At 37.3% G+C, this 20,950-nt stretch overlaps 1 protein-coding gene across 1 annotated transcript; it reads right to left on the bottom strand.

Annotated features, from left to right (window-relative positions):
- Positions 1 to 8,645: 8,645 nt before the first annotated feature.
- vma21 (vacuolar ATPase assembly factor VMA21) lies at positions 8,646 to 20,642 on the bottom strand. Its single transcript, XM_028815679.2, has 3 exons — positions 20,484 to 20,642; positions 9,744 to 9,853; positions 8,646 to 9,313 (listed from the first exon to the last, which is right to left on the bottom strand). The coding sequence occupies exons 1-3, from the start codon at positions 20,531 to 20,533 to the stop codon at positions 9,171 to 9,173; spliced, it is 303 nt and encodes a 100-aa protein (XP_028671512.1). The 5' UTR covers positions 20,534 to 20,642; the 3' UTR covers positions 8,646 to 9,170.
- Positions 20,643 to 20,950: the final 308 nt, after the last annotated feature.

Here is a 20,950-nt window from a genome sequence, read left to right as displayed (position 1 = left end):
TTCAGTTCAAACGTAACTGAACGGGTGTTTAGGAGCTAAAAATAACGCGAGAGCTTGAGCTGGTGCTGACACTCAAAACTGGCATGGATGAAGACTACTTTGAGCATTCATTAAGAGATTTATGTTTTCTTTTTGTTATCTAGAATTCTGAAAATTAAAAAAACAAGCATGAGGAGTATTACACTAAACTTACTGAATAAAGCACAAATAGAGAAGGATAACAGAAATCTACATACTAAGTATGTGAAAAAGTAGGCAGTTTTAGAGCAATAGTTATGAAGGTATGGAATTCTGAAGATAATAAGGCTTTGCGCTTTAATGTTATTTCACTGCCACGTTTGAGATACTCACATTATTTTCAGACTTCTCCATTTTAAAAATTAAAGTGTTTAACCATGTAACACTGTAAAGGTAACTCATTTACAGAAAACTGGAATGTAGAGTTTTTTGGGGTTTTTTTTAAAAGCACATAGCTCTATTATCAGTGGGTTTCAGGGTTGTTTGAGCATGTGGGTATTTATCATGTAGATAGTTTACTTTTGTCTCATCAGTCATTAACATTTTAAGAATTCTTTTAGTTTGTCTTTCTATGGGGGCTTCTTTATACCAATTGTAACAAGTTAGCATAATGCATCACTGTGACTGTGACAGACAAGTCCGAATTTTTCTTTCTTTTAAAATTTCTTGCTTTGTAGTCATTCTGGTGTGTGTATATTTATTTATTTATCTGTTTATTATGTATTTATTTAAAGAGCTTCTGTAAAAAGCCAAATTTCCCATTGGGAACAAATAACTTTCAATCTATCTAACATAAATTAGAATATAGCTTAAAGGTTTGCATTTCAAAGTGCAGCCTTTGAAGTTATCTGCAAACTAAAACTTGTGATAAATTTATCCATGTCCTTTTTTTCCACAGAATCCAAATTACTTGCTTTCTTTTATAGCTCAAAAAGCACACAAATAATGAGGAAAGTAACATTCTGTACCTCTTCATCATATTCACCTTAGATCTGATTTACATGAGAATAAAGTAAATCAACAGATTTAACTTCACTGTATCATTACTTTTAAAGGACACTGCATTTTATTTTGCTTTCACATTCAAAACAAAATTGACTCACATGAAAGAAGACACAGCACTACCTGCTGGTTCCCTTAAAGTTTTACTTGAAATCCTTGTATTCTGAATTTTAAAAAATGTTTGAAAACATAACATGGTTACAGTTAATCAGGTCAGGTCAGGTTGGAGAGCATGCACTGGTACATCATGTTGCTGCACCCACCACACAACGAAACCGCTTGGGATCCCGGTTGGCAACCCCCCAGGCAGCCACGCAGTCCAGTCCCACCTTACAGAAATGACCACCTATCTGTTGCAGCCACGCGTTACATGGGTGTTCCCTTGGCCTGCTCCTGATGCTCAGGTCCTCAACAATGAGAATGCTGCAAGCTGGATGACCCTCAGGGAATTGCGCCACATGGCTGTAGTGCTGGTACCTACACAATGCAGGTAATGTGCCTCATTCTGGACTCCATGAAAAACCACTCTTTTGACAAAAGTCAAAGCAACGGATCTCAAGGAATCTCCAAAGAGACACAAAACTGAAGGAGTTGAGTCTTTGTCTCAGGTCACTGGATAGTGTCCATGTTGGCAACCATATAGCAAAACTGGCAGCACCAGAACTCTAAAGACTAGGAGTCACCAGAGATATGAATGTTGCTGCTGAGGTAAGTAAAACTCTCGACGTAGTCAACACTCTCTCAGCAGACAGACACACTGCTGATGGCTGTGAACAAGAGGTCATTAAAGGCCTGGATCTTGATTTTTATCCAGGACACTCACAAGCCTAGGCACTCATACTCCTCGCTCAGTCTCTTGAAAACCCCGATCACAGTTTCCATTGACTCCATGAATATCACAGCATCTTCAGAGAACTCAAGATCAATGAATCTGTCTTCACCAACAGATGACCCACAGCTGCCCAGCAAGCAGGAGCAAGAACACACCCCTGACGAACCTCAGAGTCAACTGGGAAAAACACTGAGGTTCTGCCTCCACTCTGCACAGCACTCACAGTACCAGTGCACAGGCCAGTCCCACAGGGCAGCTTGATCAATGGAGTCAAACGGTTTACGAAAATTGACACAGGCTGCAAAGAAAAACTCTGCAGATATTTGCATTTGCACTTGATAAAAAAGTAAATGGTAGACTTCTTAGGTATAAAACCAGACAGCTCTGGTTGCTGGTAGGTGAGTAAGTGATCACAGATCCTACTGAGGAAGACCGTAGCATGGACCTTACCTGGCACCGAGAGCAATGTTATCCCCCTTTAGTTGCCACAATCCAGGCGATCACACTTCCCTTTCCAGATAGGGACAACAAATCCAGTTTCCCAATCAGCTGGGATGATGCCCCTTTCCCAAATCGAAGCAAAGATTGCTTGCAAAGCCAAGAGGACAGCCTTACCAGTAGCCTGGTAAGATAAGTTCACTCCAGATACCACAGATCAATGCAGCCTTCCATACCCACAGCGTTCACCACCTGTGCAATCTTAGTGAGGCTGGAAGGTTCACAGCTAATTGGAGGATCAGTCTCAAGAACTGTGGACCCAGCGATATCCAACATCCTAGCCAGAGGATCAGCTTTAAAAAGCTGCTCAAAGTAAACAGCCCAGTAGGTGACAACTGCATCATCATCCATAAGGACCATTCCATCAGCTGCCTTGACAGGTGTTAACGTGGGCGTCCACTTAGCCTGGTCCAGCCACTCGGGTCCTTAACAATGAGGATCCTGCTAGCTGGACCACCCTCAGGGTATCGTGCCACATGGCCGTAATGCCATAACTGACACTGTCTCACAACACAGGTAATGTGCCTCATTCGGGACTTCATGAGCAACTGCTCATTCGACACGAAGTCAAACCAGCAGTACCCAAGGATTCTCAGAAGAGATAGAGTACAAAAGGAGTCCAGTCTTCATCTCAGGTCACTGGATAGTGTCCATGTCTCCCAACCATATAGCAAGACAGGAAGCACCAGGACTCTAATGACCTGGACCTTCATCCTTTTGCATAGATATCAGGAGCGCAACACACCCTTTTCCAGCGACCTCATGACCCTGCATGCTCTCCCAACCCGTCTACTGACTTCATAGGAAGAGTCACCAGAGACATTAATATCACTGCTGAAGTAAGTAAACCTTTCGACAAGGTAGACACTCTCTCCGCAGACGGACACACTGCTGGTGCCTGTGCCTAAGCGGTCATTAAAGGCCTGGATCTTGATTTTTATCCAGGACATTCGCAAGCCCAGAAACTCAAGACTCCTTGCTCTGTCTCCTGAGAACCCCGATCAGAGCCTCCATTGTCTCCGCAAAGATCAAAGCATTGTCAGCAAAGTCAAGATCGCTGAATCTTTCTTCATTAACAGCTGCCCCATAGCTGCTGGACCCCATGACCTTGCACACCCAGTCCATGCAAGCACTGAACAGATTAGGTGCAAAAACATACCTCTGACGAACCCCAGAATCAACTGGGAAAAACATAGAGGTTCTGCCTCCACTCTGCATGGCACTCACAGTACCAGTGTACAGGCCGGCCATGATATCCAGCAACCTTGAGGGGATCCTGTGAAGTCTCAGGAAGTCCCACAGGGCAGCTCAATCAACCGAGTCGAACACTTGACAAAAATCAACAGACTGCAAAGAAACTCTGTCGATATTTGCGTTTGCGCTCCATGAGAACCCTCAGTGCCAGAATGCAGTCAATGGTAGACTTCGTAGGTGTAAAAACAGATTGCTCTGGTCGCTGGTAGGTGAACAAGTGATCACGGATCCCACTGAGGACGACCCTAGCAAGGACCTTACCCGACACCGAGAGCAGTGTTATCCCCTTGTAGTTTTACCGCAATCCAGGCAATCGCACTTCCCTTTCCAGATAGGGACGACAAGTCCTATTTTCCACTCAGTTGGGATGATGCCATTGTCCCAAATGGAAGCAAAGATTGCTTGCAATGCCAGTAGGGCAGCCTTACCTCCAGCCTGGAGAAGTTCATCCCAGATCTCTGTAGCCATCCCTACCCTCAGCTGGTTCCCACCTGTACAATCTCAGTGAGATTGTGAGGGTCACAGCTAATTGGAGGATAAGCCTCAAGAACTGTTATGTTATCTGGTATGATTTTGCTCTAGAAGTTAACTTACCTTACTTTAATTAAATGGGGAGAAAATAAATTGGTGAGGAAAAAGGTACAACTGTGTATACGGTGTCTTCAAAAAGTATTTAGACCAATTCATTATTTACATCTCTGGAGAGACTTGAAAATAGCTGATCACTGACCTGTCTCCATCGAGCCTGCCAGAGCTTGAGAAGATCTACAGAGAAAAAAATTGCAGAAAAATTCCTAAATCCAAGTGTGCGATATCTGTCATGTCATAACCAAGGAAACTGCAGGCTATAATTACTGCCAAAGGTGCTTCAAAGAAAAGTCTGTATACTTGTGCCAGTAAGATAGTTCAGGTTTTTGTTTTTAAGAAATTTGCAAAAATTCCTAAAATTCTATTTTTTCTTTGTCATTCTGGGGTAGTAAGTGTGGCTGAATGAGAGGAAAAAAAAAAAGATTTTAGCACAAGGTTGCAACATAATAAAATGTGTAAAAAAATTATGGAGCCTGAATAATTTTGAAGGTACTGTAGATCTCAGAGAGACAGAAAACAAAAGCTTTTGACACAAAAGTGCCACCACTCTGCAAGAAGCAAAAGGAGGAGACTGGCAACAAATTAAGCAAAGACAGGCAATGCAAGTCCTTTATGTGACTGCCAGAAGAGAACTGTGGATGTGATTCCTTTTTGCAAGTTCTTACATCCCGGTCTACTTTTTCATTTTTTGCAGTAGCCTCTTTCATCGAACATTTCTCCCAACAATTTTTACTGCATTCAGTAGCCATTTACAGAAAAAGCAGAGGACAAATTATAATGAAAAATGTCCCTTTTGTTATTTACATTAACACAGTATGATTCTGCATGTATATATTCTCCTAGACTACAGACCAATTTACTTTGAAGTACCACACATTAATAAATGTTATCAGAATTATGGCAACAGTCATCAGTAATACACACTTTAACCTTAACTTGAATTCTGAGTGATTATCTGTATCACAGAACTTGACCAGATCTACTCAGTTTCCAGCAGTAACCTTAGGTTACCTCAACCCACACATATAAATACCAAGTTAAAGATGGTGGTGGAGATGCATATCCAGTTACGATTTTCATTAACATTATGACTGTTTTCCCCTCTGTAAACACCACAGTTGTAAAAAATTACTTTGGCTATATTTGATCCAGTAAAATATAAAAATATACAGTATATATTACAGTGCAGCAGATACAGTCATATGAAAAAGTTTGGGAACCCCCCTCAGCCTGCATAATAATTTACTCAACTTTCAACAAAAAATGATAATAGTGGTATGTCTTTCACTTCCTAGGAACATCTGAGTACTGGGGTGTTTTCCGAACAAAGATTTTTAGTGAAGTAGTATTTAGTTGTATGAAATTAAATCAAATGTGAAAAACTGGCTGTGCAAAAATTTGGGTACCCTTGTAATTTTGTTGATTTGAATGCATGTAACTGCTCAATACTGATTACTTGCAAAACCAAACTGGTTGGATTAGCTCGTTAAGCCTTGAACTTCACAGACAGTTGTGTCCAATCATGAGAAAGGGTATTTAAGGTGGTCAATTGCAAGTTGTGCTTCCCTTTGACTCTCCTCTGAAGAGTGACAGCATGGGATCCTCAAAGCAACTCTCAAAAGATGTGAAAACAAAGATTGTTCAGTATCATGGTTTAGGGGAAGGCTACAAAAAGCTATCTCAGAGGTTTAAACTGTCAGTTTCAACTGTAAGGAATGTAATCAGGAAATGGAAGGCCACAGGCACAGTTGCTGTTAAACTCAGGTCTGGCAGGCCAAGAAAAATACAGGTGCGGCATATGCGCAGGATTCTGAGAATGGTTACAGACAACCCATAGATCACCTCCAAAGACCTGCAAGAACATCTTGCTGCAGATGGTGCATCTGTACATTGTTCTACAATTCACAGCAATTTGCATAAAGAACATCTGTATGGCAGGGTGATGAGAAAGAAGCCCTTTCTGCACTCACGCCACAAACAGAGTCGCTTTTTGTATGTAAATGCTCATTTAGATACGCCAGATTCATTTTGGGACAAAGTGCTTTGGACTGATGAGACAAAAATTGAGTTATTTGGTCATAACAAAAAGTGCTTTGCATGGCGGAAGAAGAACATCGCATGCCAAGAAAAACACCTGCTACCTACTGTCAAATTTGGTGGAGGTTCCATCATGCTGTGTGGCTAGCTCAGGGACTGGGGCCCTTGTTAAAGTCAAGGGTCGGATGAATTCAACCCAATATCACCAAATTCTTCAGGATAATGTTCAAGCATCAGTCACAAAGTTAAAGTTACGCAGGGGTTGGATATTCCAACAAGACAATAACCCAAAACACAGTTAGAAATCTACAAAGGCATTCAAGCAGAGGGAGACGTACAATGTTCTTGAATGGCCGTCACAGTCCCCTGACTTGAATATCATCGAAAATCTATGGGATGATTTGAAGCAGACTGTCCATGTTCGGCAGCCATCAAATTTAACTGAACTGGAGAGATTTTGTATGGAAGAATGGTCAAAAAAACCTTCATCCAGAATCCAGACACTCAAAGGCTATAGGAGGCGTCACAAGGCAGATATATTTGCAAAAGGAGGCTCAACTAAGTATTGATGTAATATCTCTGTTTGGGTGCCCAAATTTATGCACCTAATTTTGTTATGATGCATACTGCATATTTTCTGTTAATCCAATAAACTTAATATCACTGCTGAAATACTACTGTTTCCATAAGGCATGTCATATATATTAAGTTGCTACAAAAATCCAAAGAATTAAGAGGGGTTCCCAAACATTTTCATATGTATAGTATAGCTCGGGTTTGGTGTGTGAGTGTAATAGAAAACCTACCAAGTTAATGGTAAATTCACACAAGTTTTTGCTTAATTTCAACAGAATGCAAGTTTCACATAGCTGCACAGATAATAAGCCACTCTGCCTTCAATAAACTAACATGTTTAAGGAATGTTCAGCTGTATCACTGGTGTGACAAAAGAATGATCTCAATGTTGTAGATATACAGCTAGATAGAAACATAAACTGTTAGACAGAAAGGTATAAAGGCATGTAGCTTTCTGAGCATTACGTGCATATGTTATGTACATATGTTAAACATAGGTCTTTGCGCATGTAATAGCATTCAGAACCTTTAGGAAAGGACAATAAGCCTAAAATGAAACACCACAGACAAATTTTTTTCTTTTTTCTACTTTGTGTGTATTGTCATACAGAAAAATAAAGGAGAAAGTTGGCCTGTTTGTTTTGAATTTCATTAAATCTTTTTAAACAAAGTCACTCGGACTGTAGAATTTTTTGTTTTGTATATGAGCCACACGAACTGCTTGAACTTTTCTGGTAGCTGCATTTTGTACTATTTTGAAAACCCTCAACAAATGCGGCAACAATGAGGAAAATGTTGTTCACCAGATCGTCCTTAGCTGTAAGACCCACAACGTCAAGTTAAGAACCGTTTGACTGACGGACATCTATTAACACTACTGTATGTCAGCTTTCTCCCCAATTCTATAGTTTTGTATAATGAGTTACTGCAATTCTTTATTTCTTACAGAAAGTATAAGCATAAATAAGGACTTCAGTGTAGTGTTTACAAATTGCAAATAAAACAAATTATATTAAACAATTCACAGGAAGAAAATATAAGAATGAAAATGAGATAGCAAGTTACATACATTTTATATGGTAAATACTGCAAAATAATAATGAACAAAATCTATGTGGCTCTAGTTGGTGGGTTAAGACAGTTGATATAAACAAGAAACACAGCTTATGTCTGATTGGTACAATTATTAAAATAATACTTACACAATAGTCCAAAATATCTCAAAAAATGCACAATACAGCAAATGGATTAAAAAAAAAAAAACACTAGTCAATAACTTAGCTAAACCACAAGAGTTTTTTTTATTTGCAACTACACAAATGTTTTAAAAAAATTTCTGATGTCACCATGTATGTAATACTATGCCTAAGCTGTATAAACAACCACACTTCAACTTGTATGAAATGAAAGCGTCTGAGATAACAGGTACCAGTAAAGAGATTTATTTCATATGCTACTTGAGAGGAATTCGTTTTTTAGGCTGAATATTGCAAAATGACCTGTCTATATTCCAGCTATTTAAAATATCCATGCAGTTTGAACTAAATCTATGCCTTTACTTTATTTAATACTAAGATCTTGCTTAACATTGGAACCACCTCCACCTACTGTTGGGAGACAGTATTGCATATTATCTGGACTTGAACACATAAGGATGTAAAATTAATTTTAGGATTTTTAGAATTAATTAAAAGACATGTTATTTTGCACATTACCATCTTGCAACACCATTAATGTATTAAGATGGCTTATTACATTCACAAAAATAAAAGCCATAGTAGTGTATTTTTTACTCACACTGCCCCCTACAACAATAACAAAAAAAAAAAAAACTCCTCAGTAAATAAAAATGTTTTATTGCAAATTACATCATATATATCTGATCAAAAAATGAGCAGAGCAATGATGAGCAGCTCAATTAACTCTTCTGACCCTGAAGTACATAAAAATAGCTCCATCATTCCAGTTTGATATTTATATGTTAAGCAAAGAGTGGTGTACAAAAAATAAAAGAAATAATAAATATCAACCAACTACTGTTGTATTACGTATTAATTATCACAATGAGTCCAACCCCCTCCCCATTTAAATTACACTGCTATGGTGGGGACTCTGGTGTATTAGATGAGCCAACACTAAATAAGCCAATGATGTACAATTCCCATTCGATTACTTGCATTACACTGGGAACCTTCTCAAATCTCATGATTGTCTGGTTACAAAACTCAGGTCTCATTTTTTTAGAAGATATCTGCAGGATTTACCATTTCTTGATGAAACTTCAGTATGAAGGCAAAAAGAAACAACTTGAGGTGGGCTGGGAGTGGGACAAATGTAAAAAGAAGAACAAACAAAATCTGAGACCTTAGTCCTGTTTGCCTTCTCTCCATTGACGAGACCCTTCATTCCAAGCCACATATACAAACATAGCCAGGACCATATGAACAGCAACTACTGCTACAATAGCAGCATAGAAGTAACTGTCGCTACTGGACATCCCCAATGTACCTAGAATGACAGTAAAAATGTAGGTTTTTCTTGTTCATTTAATAAACGCTGACACATTGCTTCAAGAAGAAAACAGCATAAGAACCAAATGCATATATTTACATGTAAATACCCAAGTCATCATTAAAAATAGTAAGTTACTAGTAAGTTTCACAAAAATGAAATATTTGCACTTCAAAGTATAGTAGATAGACAGAAATTTAGAACAAGCTATTCAAAATTGTCAGAGAGCCCTGCTCTAATTTTTAATCTCTAAAATTGCAGAAGATTAAAAATAAAAATATGTAACACTTAGTTAGTTAATGTTTAATGTTCAAGCATAATTACTGTTGAATTTACAAAAAAAGGAAAAAATGAAAATAACTAAATTTAAACATTTTTCATAAAATTGACACTTATTTCTGGCACATGAATTGAAACAAAAAAATACCTTCAAATAAATAAGCTTTTGATGCAAAGTACAGTCCTATTGGTAGCGTGATCATTAAAACTGTGAAGAACAAGAGTGTTTTCAATGCTGATATTAGTGAGCCATCGTTTCTGTAAAGGGAGAAAACAGATAATGAATATAAGGTGGAAAAGGAGAAAGACACAAAGAAACCAATTTCTAATATGATGTTCACAGTCCATAAAGAAAATACTAACAAAAATGATTTTCTTGTATTATTGTTATGGTACAGGCATGTTTTTTCCTGATCGGTTTATTTTCATAAATTGTCATTCAGCCATTTAAGATGCAACTAATACACAAGGTGCCCATGTCACAGATATCAACTCTAATGTATGTCTGTGAACCAGCATTTATTAAAAGGAACTAATGTTTTTATAGATTTTTTTTTTTTTTTACAGAAACAGGCATATGAACACAATTAGAGTAGATACTGGTGACCTCAATTAACCATTAAAAGAACTTAAAACAAAGTAAAATCTTATTTTCAAGTTTATGTTGCTTTACCACCGTGTCTTCAGTAAGTATTCAGACCCCTTCACATTTTACACATTTTATGTTGCAGCCTTATGCTAAAATCCGTTAATGTTTTTTCTCATCAAGCAATTCTCATTACCCTAGAATTACAAAGCAAAAACAAGATTTTCAAAATGTTTGTGTATTTATTAAGAACAAAAAACTGAAATTGATACAAGTATTCAGATCCTTTACTTAGTACTCAATTGAATAACCTTTGGCAGCAATTACAGTCTGTAGTTTTCTTGAGTATGACATGACAAGCTTGGTACATCTAGATTTGGGGGATTGTCTGACATTCTTCTCTGCAAAACCTCTCAAGCTCTGTCAATCTGGATGGAGACTGTCAATGGACTATTTTCAGGTCTCTCCAGAGATGTTTGACTGGATTCAAGTCTGGGTCTGGCTAGGTCACACAATACCATTTGCAGAGTTGCCCCAAGACACTCCTGCATTGCCTTTGTTTTGTGCTTTGCATCTTTGTCCTGGCTGAAGATAAACCTGCTGCCCAGTGCGGGTCCAGAGAGCTCTGCAGCAGGTTTTCATTAAGGTATCTCTGTATTCTGAATACTTCTATCATTGTGGCATTTCAGTTTTTTATTTTTATTTATTTATTTTTTAAATAAAACTTAAAATCCAGTTTTCACTTTGTTAATATGGTTTATTGAATATTGTTTAATGAGGTGAATAAATAATTTAAATGATTTTAGCATAAGGCTACAACATAACAAAACGCACAAAATTGACAGTGTCAATTCATTCTGAAGGCACTGTAATTGGCATGATTGTTAGCCCAATTATCTGCAAGCAAGAATACAATGCATCTTCTTGTACCAAGAATTTCTTTCTTTTGATGAGGAAAAATTCATTTAGGGCGGCACGGTGGCGCAGTGGGTAGCGCTGCTGCCTCGCAGTTGGGAGACCTGGGGACCTGGGTTCGCTTCCCAGGTCCTCCCTCCGTGGAGTTTGCATGTTCTCCCCGTGTCTGCGTGGGTTTCCTCCGGGCGCTCCGGTTTCCTCCCACAGTCCAAAGACATGCAGGTTAGGTGGACTGGCGATTCTAAATTGGCCCTAGTGTGTGCTTGGTGTGTGGGTGTGTTTGTGTGTGTCCTGTGGTGGGTTGGCGCCCTGCCCAGGATTGGTTCCTGCCTTGTACCCTGTGCTGGCTAGGATTGGCTCCAGCAGACCCCCGTAAAACCTGTGTTCGGATTCAGCGGGTTGGAAAATGGATGGATGGATGGATGGAAATGCGGTAAACACTGGATCAACAGAACATGCTAAGTAGTAATATAGTAATAATATATATATATATATTTTTATATATATATATATATATATATTATATATATATATATATATATATATATATATATATATATATATATATATAATATATATATATATATATATATACCGTGCATCCGGAAAGTATTCACAGCGCATCACTTTTTCCACATTTTGTTATGTTACAGCCTTATTCCAAAATGGATTAAATTCATTTTTTCCCTCAGAATTCTACACACAACACCCCATAATGACAACGTGAAAAAAGTTTACTTGAGGTTTTTGCAAATTTATTAAAAATAAAAAAATTGAGAAAGCACATGTACATAAGTATTCACAGCCTTTGCCATGAAGCTCAAAATTGAGCTCAGGTGCATCCTGTTTCCCCTGAACATCCTTGAGATGTTTCTGCAGTTTAATTGGAGTCCACCTGTGGTAAATTCAGTTGATTGGACAAGATTTGGAAAGGCACACACCTGTCTATATAAGGTCCCACAGTTGACAGTTCATGCCAGAGCACAAACCAAGCATGAAGTCAAAGGAATTGTCTGTAGACCTCCAAGACAGGATTGTCTCGAGGCACAAATCTGGGGACATAGCAGCCCGCTTGGAGTTTGCCAAAAGGCACCTGAAGGACTCTCAGACCATGAGAAAGAAAATTATCTGGTCTGATGAGACAAAGATTGAACTCTTTGGTGTGAATGCCAGGTGTCACGTTTGGAGGAAACCAGGCACCGCTCATCAGCAGGCCAATACCATCCCTACAGTGAAGCATGGTGGTGGCAGCATCATGCTGTGGGGATGTTTTTCAGCGGCAGGGACTGGGAGACTAGTCAGGATAGGAGTGGCTTCAGGACAACTCTGTGAATGTCCTTGAGTGGCCCAACCAGAGACCAGACTTCAATCCGATTGAACATCTCTGGAGAGATCTTAAAATGGCTGTGCACCGACGCTTTCCATCCAACCTGATGGAGCTTGAGAGGTGCTGCAAAGAGGAATGAGCGAAACTGGCCAAGGATAGGTGTGCCAAGCTTGTGGCATTATATTCAAAAAGACTTGAGGCTGTAATTGCTGCCAAAGGTGCATCAACAAAGTATTGAGCAAAGGCGGTGAATACTTATGTACATGTGATTTCGCAGTTTTTTTATTTTTAATAAATTTGCAAAAACCTCAAGTAAACTTTTTTCATGTTGTCATTATGGGGTGTTGTGTGTAGAATTCTGAGGAAAAAAATGAATTTAATCAATTTTGGAATAAGGCTGTAACATAACAAAATGTGGAAAAAGTGATGCGCTGTGAATACTTTCCGGATGCACTGTATATATTATATATACTGTATATATGTAGTATTTTTGTAAAAATGCCATTCCAGAACTCTTCAGTAAAGTGTGAGATAAGTCAGGTAACCTGTTCAAGCCAGAAGACTACTTTTCACTTAATGCAATTATGTGGCAGAATGCTGAAATGCATTGTCATACAAGTGTAGAACATCCTATTATTACCCTACAGTGGATGATGGAAAAGAAGTGTGTTCCAATCAGCATCTTGCCAGAGTGTCATCAGTGGAAAATCTAGCACAAGTGCTGAATAAAGTGCTATTAGACTGTCAACTAAATAGCACAAAAATGACTTGCCTTTACAATGCTCAACACAGAAAATATTACACATGTGGCCAGAATTTTTAATTAGCCATGGCTGAATTCTTTTGGTCAAATGAGAGACTGTATTTATTCATCAAAGTCTATACTGCATTTTTAATTCTATAAAAATATTTTGCATATTTGAAAGATTTTAAAATAAAGAATAATACCAAAGTTAATTTTTTAAATGTTTCTTTTCCATATAAACTATAATGAAACTTAAGACACACAAGTTGTTCAAATATATTGACTCAATTACTTGACACCTAAAAGTTCCCAGGATTGATTTAGGATCACGGTTAGAATTTATGTCAGATATTAATTTAAATAAAATCAATATGATGGGCAAAAACATCTGAGTAGTATTTACTCATTAATGTAACTAGAATGTGTAAATATACTGTATAAGTGTCCTCGATATTTTAAGTAAGATGTGTTTATATGTTTATTTAAAAATGCATCTAAAAGTATTTTATTTGTGCAACTCATATGTGCAAAATGGAACGAGACTTCCAATTTACAAATCAAACATATTTACATTTTCTGTTACAGTGATAATGCATTCCTGGTCAAGTGAAAGGTAAAGTACTAAACATTTTTATTCTCCACTTTATACATATTGTTTATTCTGGTATTTTTGAGAAAACAAATGGGCAGCATTTGAAATACTTGTTTACTAAATGGTAGTATGTGACACAAATTGGTGCAAAATGTTACTTTTAGTGACTGCTTTTAAAATACAGTAATTACAAATTGTAAGACTGTTAGCATACAAGTAAAGGGAGCAACAACAGTGCTTATAGGCAATAGTCTGAATCGATCCTGGCTCAAGATGTCATACATGTACTTTCATATTGGGTGATTAAGGAGGCTATGAAACTCCTGATCCATTTGCATTACGGCACTGAAACAAGTTCTGCAGTGAGCTTCGGGTCTCATTCTATTTTAACTCAACAGATGGCCTTTGCAGCATCATTTTTGATTTTGGTGAAACTTCACCTGCGATCACCAAGATCAAAGTTGACCTTACAAACTGAATCTTCTATTACTGTTGAGGGTTAAAAACAATCAAGAGCGTAGACAAATGAGACATTTTTTATATGGATATACATATGTATGGCTACTACCTGTATGTAAAAATTGACTTTTTACTTGACCACCTTCAAGAGATAACCACCGCAAATTTGTTCATGTTTGTTTAAAACTACAGCTTTCCAGCCTCATAAAAGGCACATGGGGGAAGGGTACAATTCTTTGACTTTATTAGGAAAAAGGAATTGTTACTTGCTTTCAAACAAAAAATAAATTGTGTTATTATTTAATGGGGTTTAGGAGCTATAAAGGTTCTGAACGTAATCAAAAAAGTCACTGAAACAACAGACTAAACTCACTCTTGATTAATCCTCTTCTTTCATTAAAATACCAAAATACCCTAAATTTAGTTTAGTATTAAAAAAAATAGCCTACATTACATTTTAAACTTTTGTTGAATTAAAATAGAACTACCCATTTATTTTCAGCATCAATTCTGTTTTGCAAGGAACATCCTAAATGTAATGGATCTCTAGTATGAAAATGGCAGTTTCAGTACATCTCAGAATGTTAGCCTACACTGGAAAATTGCTAAATTACAACAGTCAGTAGACAGTTGCTACTGCTATTCTTGCATTATTTTGGATAGAACTTCATATTTAACTTGAAAGCAATAGTTTCAAAGATTCCTTGTCGGTGGCCAAGGTAGCCAAACTTGAAATGTACCCACCCTGATAGGCATTGCAGTCAAGATTTGCACACGCACAAGTTAACCTAACTCTGTTCTGTCACACTACTTGCCTTAATACTCTGTGTTATCTTTTTGAAGATTCACTGTTTATCCATCATACTTGTTCTAAACCAGCAATAAGACCCCTTTAACTAGATGTTCTTTCTGTGAGTGTGTAATAGTGACACAGAACACGATTCATTGCTACACTACAGTGATCCCTCGCTATATCGCGCTTCGCCTTTCGCGGCTGCACTCTATCGCGGATTTTATATGTAAGCATATTTAAATATATATCGCAGATTTTTTGCTGGTTCGCGGATTTCTGAGGACAATGAGTCTTTTAATTTCTGGTACATGCTTCCTCAGTTGGTTTGCCCAGTTGATTTCATGCAAGGGACGCTATTGGCAGATGGCTGAGAAGCTACCCAACTTACTTTTCTTTCTCTCTCTCTTGCGCTGACTATCTGTGATCCTGACGTAGGGGGTGTGAGCAGGGGGGCTGTTCGCACACCTAGACGATACGGACGCTCGTCTAAAAATGCTGAAAGATTATCTTCACGTTGCTACCTTCTGTGTGCAGCTTTTAAGTATGCTGCATGGTGCTTCGCATACTTAAAAGCTCAAAGGGCACGTATTGATTTTTGACTTTGTTTCTCTCTCTCTCTCTCTCCCTGCTCCTGACGGAGGGGGTGTGAGCTGCCGCCTTCAACAGCTTTGTACCAGCGGTGCTTCGCATACTTAAAAGCCAAACAGCCCTATTGATTTGTTTGCTTTACTCTCTGTTTCCTTTAAAGAGGAAGATATGTTTGCATTCTTTTAATTGTGAGATAGAACTGTCATCTCTGTCTTGTCATGGAGCACAGTTTAAACTTTTGAAAAAGAGACAAATGTTTGTTTGCAGTGTTTGAATAACATTCCTGTCTCTCTATAACCTCCTGTGTTTCTGCGCAAATCTGTGACCCAAGCATGACAATATAAAAATAACCATATAAACATATGGTTTCTACTTCGCGGATTTTCTTATTTCGCGGGTGGCTCTGGAACACAACCCCCACGATGGAGGAGGGATTACTGTAATGACGTGTTCTGCGTATATAAAGTTAGAAATTGGTACCTTGAATAAATGCACTATGACATTCTCAAGTATGTCAAGTGTTTACCTGTTGACAGCAGACCAGATGTTACCTATATAATTTAATTATTCATCAATGGTAATTATAAGTAACTACTGTCTATCAAGCAGGCATTCAATGATGAAGGTAACCTGTTATTTAATGTGGAAAAAGTCTTGCTAGACTCTGTGGAGTATAGACTGAAATGTTGAATTTATGAATGCAGAAAACACCTTCAACAATCTTAACTAATACAATTATGAAATGCTTTCATTATTCAAAACAATTATGCAATTTTATTCACACACACAAGAAAGTAAACAAAGAAACCAAAAACAATTTGTGAAGTCAAAGAGATGGGACTGAGTTCTAATCACTTACAGTAGTATAAATAACTCTATTATTGTTGTAGACATTATATTTAGCCAGTATTACTTATCTTAATGTCTTTCTTAAAAACAAAAACAAAAAGAGCAATGGTTGCTAATAGAAGGAAACAAAACAGTCTTTCTTACAAAAACTCTAGAAAAAAGTGCTGTAACAAGCAATCTGAAAAGTCAAAGAAAATCAAAATGAACGATAATTGACAACTAGAGTATAAATAGAATTAAAATGAACAGTTCAACATTTTTTGGATATAAAAACTAAACCTAATGCCTAAGGTAAAAATGGAAACAACCTTTTATGAGTTAGTCTACTGAGGGGCACACTTGCTCAAACATAGGACACAGACATATGCTTTAGGTTAGATGTTTTATTGAAAATGGGGGGGGCAATGATTAAAAAAAAACCTTGAGGTTGACTGAATTTTAACAATAGGGTGGTGTAAAAATAAAGAAGTTATTTATGGATCACTTTACGAAGTGAAGAGAGAGTGATGGATAAAATGAGTTAAGAACTGACTACAATTCACTATAGTGATGATAGAATCAACTAATTTTAGATCTACAAATCTTACCTCTACCACAGATCACATTATGAAAACAAATCAGAAATAACCTAGAATAAGTCTTGAATGAATTAAATACTTTGATAACCAGGCAACTGATGCAGGAGAGAAAAAGAAAAACAGATCTAACTTAAAAATTGGACTTCAGGTTGATTAATGGGAATGACACAGATAACGAATAAGCAGAAGGGGCTAAATAAAAATTATTATTATGCATCTCTGCAGGGAATTGTATGTTTTCTAATTTATATTAGGTACAACATAGTCCAAGTTTACATAAAATTCCCAGATCACACCAAGTCCAATTCAAAAAGATTCGAACAAACTTCCTAACTGGAAAAAAAAACATTGAAATGCAGTTAACTTTAAAGCAGAACAGAGTACAACTTGCAGGTGAAAGCAAATTCAACTATTAATAAATATAAGATGGATTGCAAAAGGCAAAGTCTGATAAAGTTTCAAGGGCTTGCACTAACACAATTTTCTAATTCTTTACACAAACCAAAGCAACAGTTTAAAAGTTAAATGTTAGGTTACCTCATGAAAATTCTTGCCAGTCCGTAAGAATCAGGCAAGGCATTCTCCATTGTTAATAAATCCAATAAATCAATCTAATGTAATTAAATGTAGACTCCTGAAACTCCAAAGGGACTCCCTTTCCTGCTATTCGATCAATCTCACATGAGTAGGTGTAGACCCATGCAACTCTAACATCTTCAATCTAATGTTAATAAAGCTGCTCAAAAATATGTAAAGGTCCACAAGGAATTTTTAAACTAAAAATGGTCCAAGAGTTAAAAATGTTGAAAAACCAGCGCTCTAAATGTGAGTCACTCTGAAGAGCTGCAGTTGTAGCAGTGGAAAGAGGAGTTGGTGTGCTCTGTAAGCTAAACTGCTTGTTTGGAGAGAAAAAAAAGAAAAAAAAAAAAAAGGTTGAACTGTGGTGGTGGTGGTGGTGGTAGTAGTAGTAGTAGAAGGCATGTCTAAGCTATAGAAAAGAGCAGCGAGTGGTATAAAAAAAGAAAACTTCAGAGTTTTAAGGTTGTGAAAGGAATGCAAAGAAGAACATTGAGAATGCAAACATAAAAACAAATTGCAAAAAATAAATACAATATACTACACTTACAAATATACGTTTGTATTTCTAAGGTGGATACAGAGTTATTGTGACTTTGCAAAAAGTGGACAACTTCCTCATTGTTTTTTTTTCCCCTTCAAGAGTTGCTGAAAATGATTTCTATGTCAAAATATTCAAATAAATCAAATTGTCCACAAATTTTAAAAAATTAGGTTTGATTTTTATTCCATATTGCCCAGCAATACTTTGAAGGCCTAGTTTTTATGCTTAGAACTTACAATTTAAGTTGGAATTTAAAATTTATATAAAGTTTGCTAAATTTCTAGCTCGGAGGGCTGCTGTGGCGACAGTTTTTTGCATCAAGCAAATTCTTTTGGTTTGACCATTTTGTCAAGTTTTCATTTCATTTAAGTATTTTAATTTTGCAGGAACGATCAATAATATAGACTAGGGAATCCCAGAAAACTTCAACTTTATTTTCTTTAAAACAAATTTGCCAAATGTGTGTATAATTGAAAATAGGTACTTAATGACAAATAAAGCATTTGAAAAAAGGAATCAGTTTACTTTTCTAGAACATTCCTCTTTCCTGACTTACGTTTATGACAATAAAGTTAATTGAAATTTAAATAAAGACAGAAAGTGGAGATGCTCCTTTCACAGTGAAAGTCATTTCAAATTATACCTAAAGGGCAAAATTCAAATTACTATTAATTCCAAGACAAGAGACGCTATGAACTTGCTGGATTAAACATGCTATTCAAATAACAAAATAGACATCTGGTTGGAGCAAAATCTTGCAGGCACTGCTGACCTCCAACACAGGATCTGAGCAGTATTTGTACCAAAATTACACTATGAACCAGAATTTCTTTTCCCAACCATAAAGGAATTACCTCTATTTAAGACTTTTTGAAAGGCATTCAGGTTTTTGCAATGCAGCATAACATTATTCATTTACAGTACATTTACTTAATTGGCTGACACTTTTGATTATGTTTCCTTTTTTTGTCCCCAGTTCGGCCATGATGCAGGTAAAGTGACTTGCTAATGGTCACACTGTATCAGTAGCAGGATTTGAAACCACTACCTCAGGACTTGAAGAACAAAGCCTTAACAATTACTCCACACTGCCTATTATCAGACACATTATTCAGTGAGTTTTGCTGAGTAACTTCCATTCTGGATTAGGTACAATGGAAGATACCCATTCAATATGAAGTACTCTTGCAAAATGAATGCAAGCCTCTCACAGTAGGAGATGGTGTTTACTATAAATAAGCCAGTTCATGCAGGTTGATCTTGTTTCAGGTCCATGACCAGCGAAAGCTCATTTCAACCTAGACTTAACCTGAGAAGTCCAGTTTCCTCCAGGGTCTGCCAGTTTTCACAGCAAAAGTGACTATTGTTTATAATTTTGACCGCTGAGCTACAGTGAATACTGAAAGAGAAAAAGTGAACTGACATCAGAAGACAATGCTATTAATCAAGAATAAATACACATCCAGTTTCATACCTTCTTAATCTCATTCAGAGTGCTGGGGAATTAATAAATATGACAATGAAAATATAAAGTGACCTTTACATAAGAAATTGGTTACTATGGAACAGCACAGCTTTTCAGCAAAAACAAATTATGTGTTTAGGCGTATTTATCTTAACTTCACCAGGGCATTACTTTTAAAAGGCACTGTCTTGTGCCGCTTAATAAACGTCTTCCAATAGTCAAAGTTGATAAAGAATGCTGTACGTTCGATTAGACGTGAATTTTGACTAGACGTGAATTTTGACATGTGTAACAACTTATACTGCTGTTCAATACAAGTGTAATGAGACGGCTGCACAAAAATAAACATTAGCAACATTTTAAAAATAAAAACAGTTATAAGATAAAGTAATAGACGAACTATAAAATAACGTGCAACCATATAAACAGATACGAGTGTGAAATGGCGTGAAGTCCGACTGATTGCCACGACACATGGTAGAGAAGAGGAACAGATGAGTAAGCAGCAAACCAGCGAGACATGGGACCAGCGTGTCTTTAAACACAACAGCCAGACGGGCGACAATGTTAAGTATTTTAACAATTTCCCCGCTGTATTTACATTGGATCAATTCACATATGCTTAGCAAAGTATCACAAATGAAAACCTGTAGTTACAAGTAAGCCCAATGTGTATGTGACGCTAGTCTGCGAACTCGTGCATTAGAATTGACTCAGTTCATTCACAATGAAATGGCATTTCAATGGAAACTGAGCTTCAGTCCGCAAGTACATCCCCCTATTGCACAGGCCCGTCTTCAATGTTCTTTCTGTCGGCGTGATACCTTTGTCATTCATGCTAATATTTGTATTCAGCAAGGAACAAACTTACCCTCTAAAATCGGGCACTGGAGCCGCGTTTAACGACGTCTTGTCCAACATCTTTTTTGTGTATCCGAAATGACAACAGATCACAATTCCAACTACACACTGCTCAAAGACGCACACGACTGCGCCGTAGTATCACATGACAATGGATAAGACGCGTGGAGGTCACGTGATAAACCTTATCACGTGGGCTACGCTGCATGCGTGTCAGTAAATGCTGTAACTGACACAATTTCGCCCTCCGTAAAAAAAATCCCTGTCTAATATGTCGGTGCAGACGAACCCGAAGTGAAGTTTGTGAGTTCAGAATAGCTGATGAATCAAAGAAAGGGTGGGTAAAACATCTGCTACGCTAAATTAAGTATTCCAGTGAACACATGCTACATGACAGCTTTTTGCGCGGAGTTTTATTTTTCCCAACGGTTTTATAATTATCCATCGCGCAGCACCAAACCTAGAACTGTGCGCACA

Source organism: Erpetoichthys calabaricus, chromosome 12 (assembly GCF_900747795.2).
Source record: "Erpetoichthys calabaricus chromosome 12, fErpCal1.3, whole genome shotgun sequence".
NCBI lineage: Eukaryota > Metazoa > Chordata > Cladistia > Polypteriformes > Polypteridae > Erpetoichthys > Erpetoichthys calabaricus.
Note: the sequence above shows the minus strand (reverse complement) of the source record. Positions and strands in the feature narration are given on the sequence as shown.

Bases quoted from the DNA above. Each gene is read 5' to 3' on its own strand.
- vma21 (XM_028815679.2), bottom strand. From the start codon at position 20,533: ATGTTGGACAAGACGTCGTTAAACGCGGCTCCAGTGCCCGATTTTAGA. The intron at 9,854-20,483 runs GTAAGTTTGTTC...CTCCCTTTACAG, and splicing joins CCAGTGCCCGATTTTAGAGG to AAACGATGGCTCACTAATAT. The intron at 9,314-9,743 runs GTATTTTTTTGT...CTGTCATTCTAG, and splicing joins AAAAGCTTATTTATTTGAAG to GTACATTGGGGATGTCCAGT.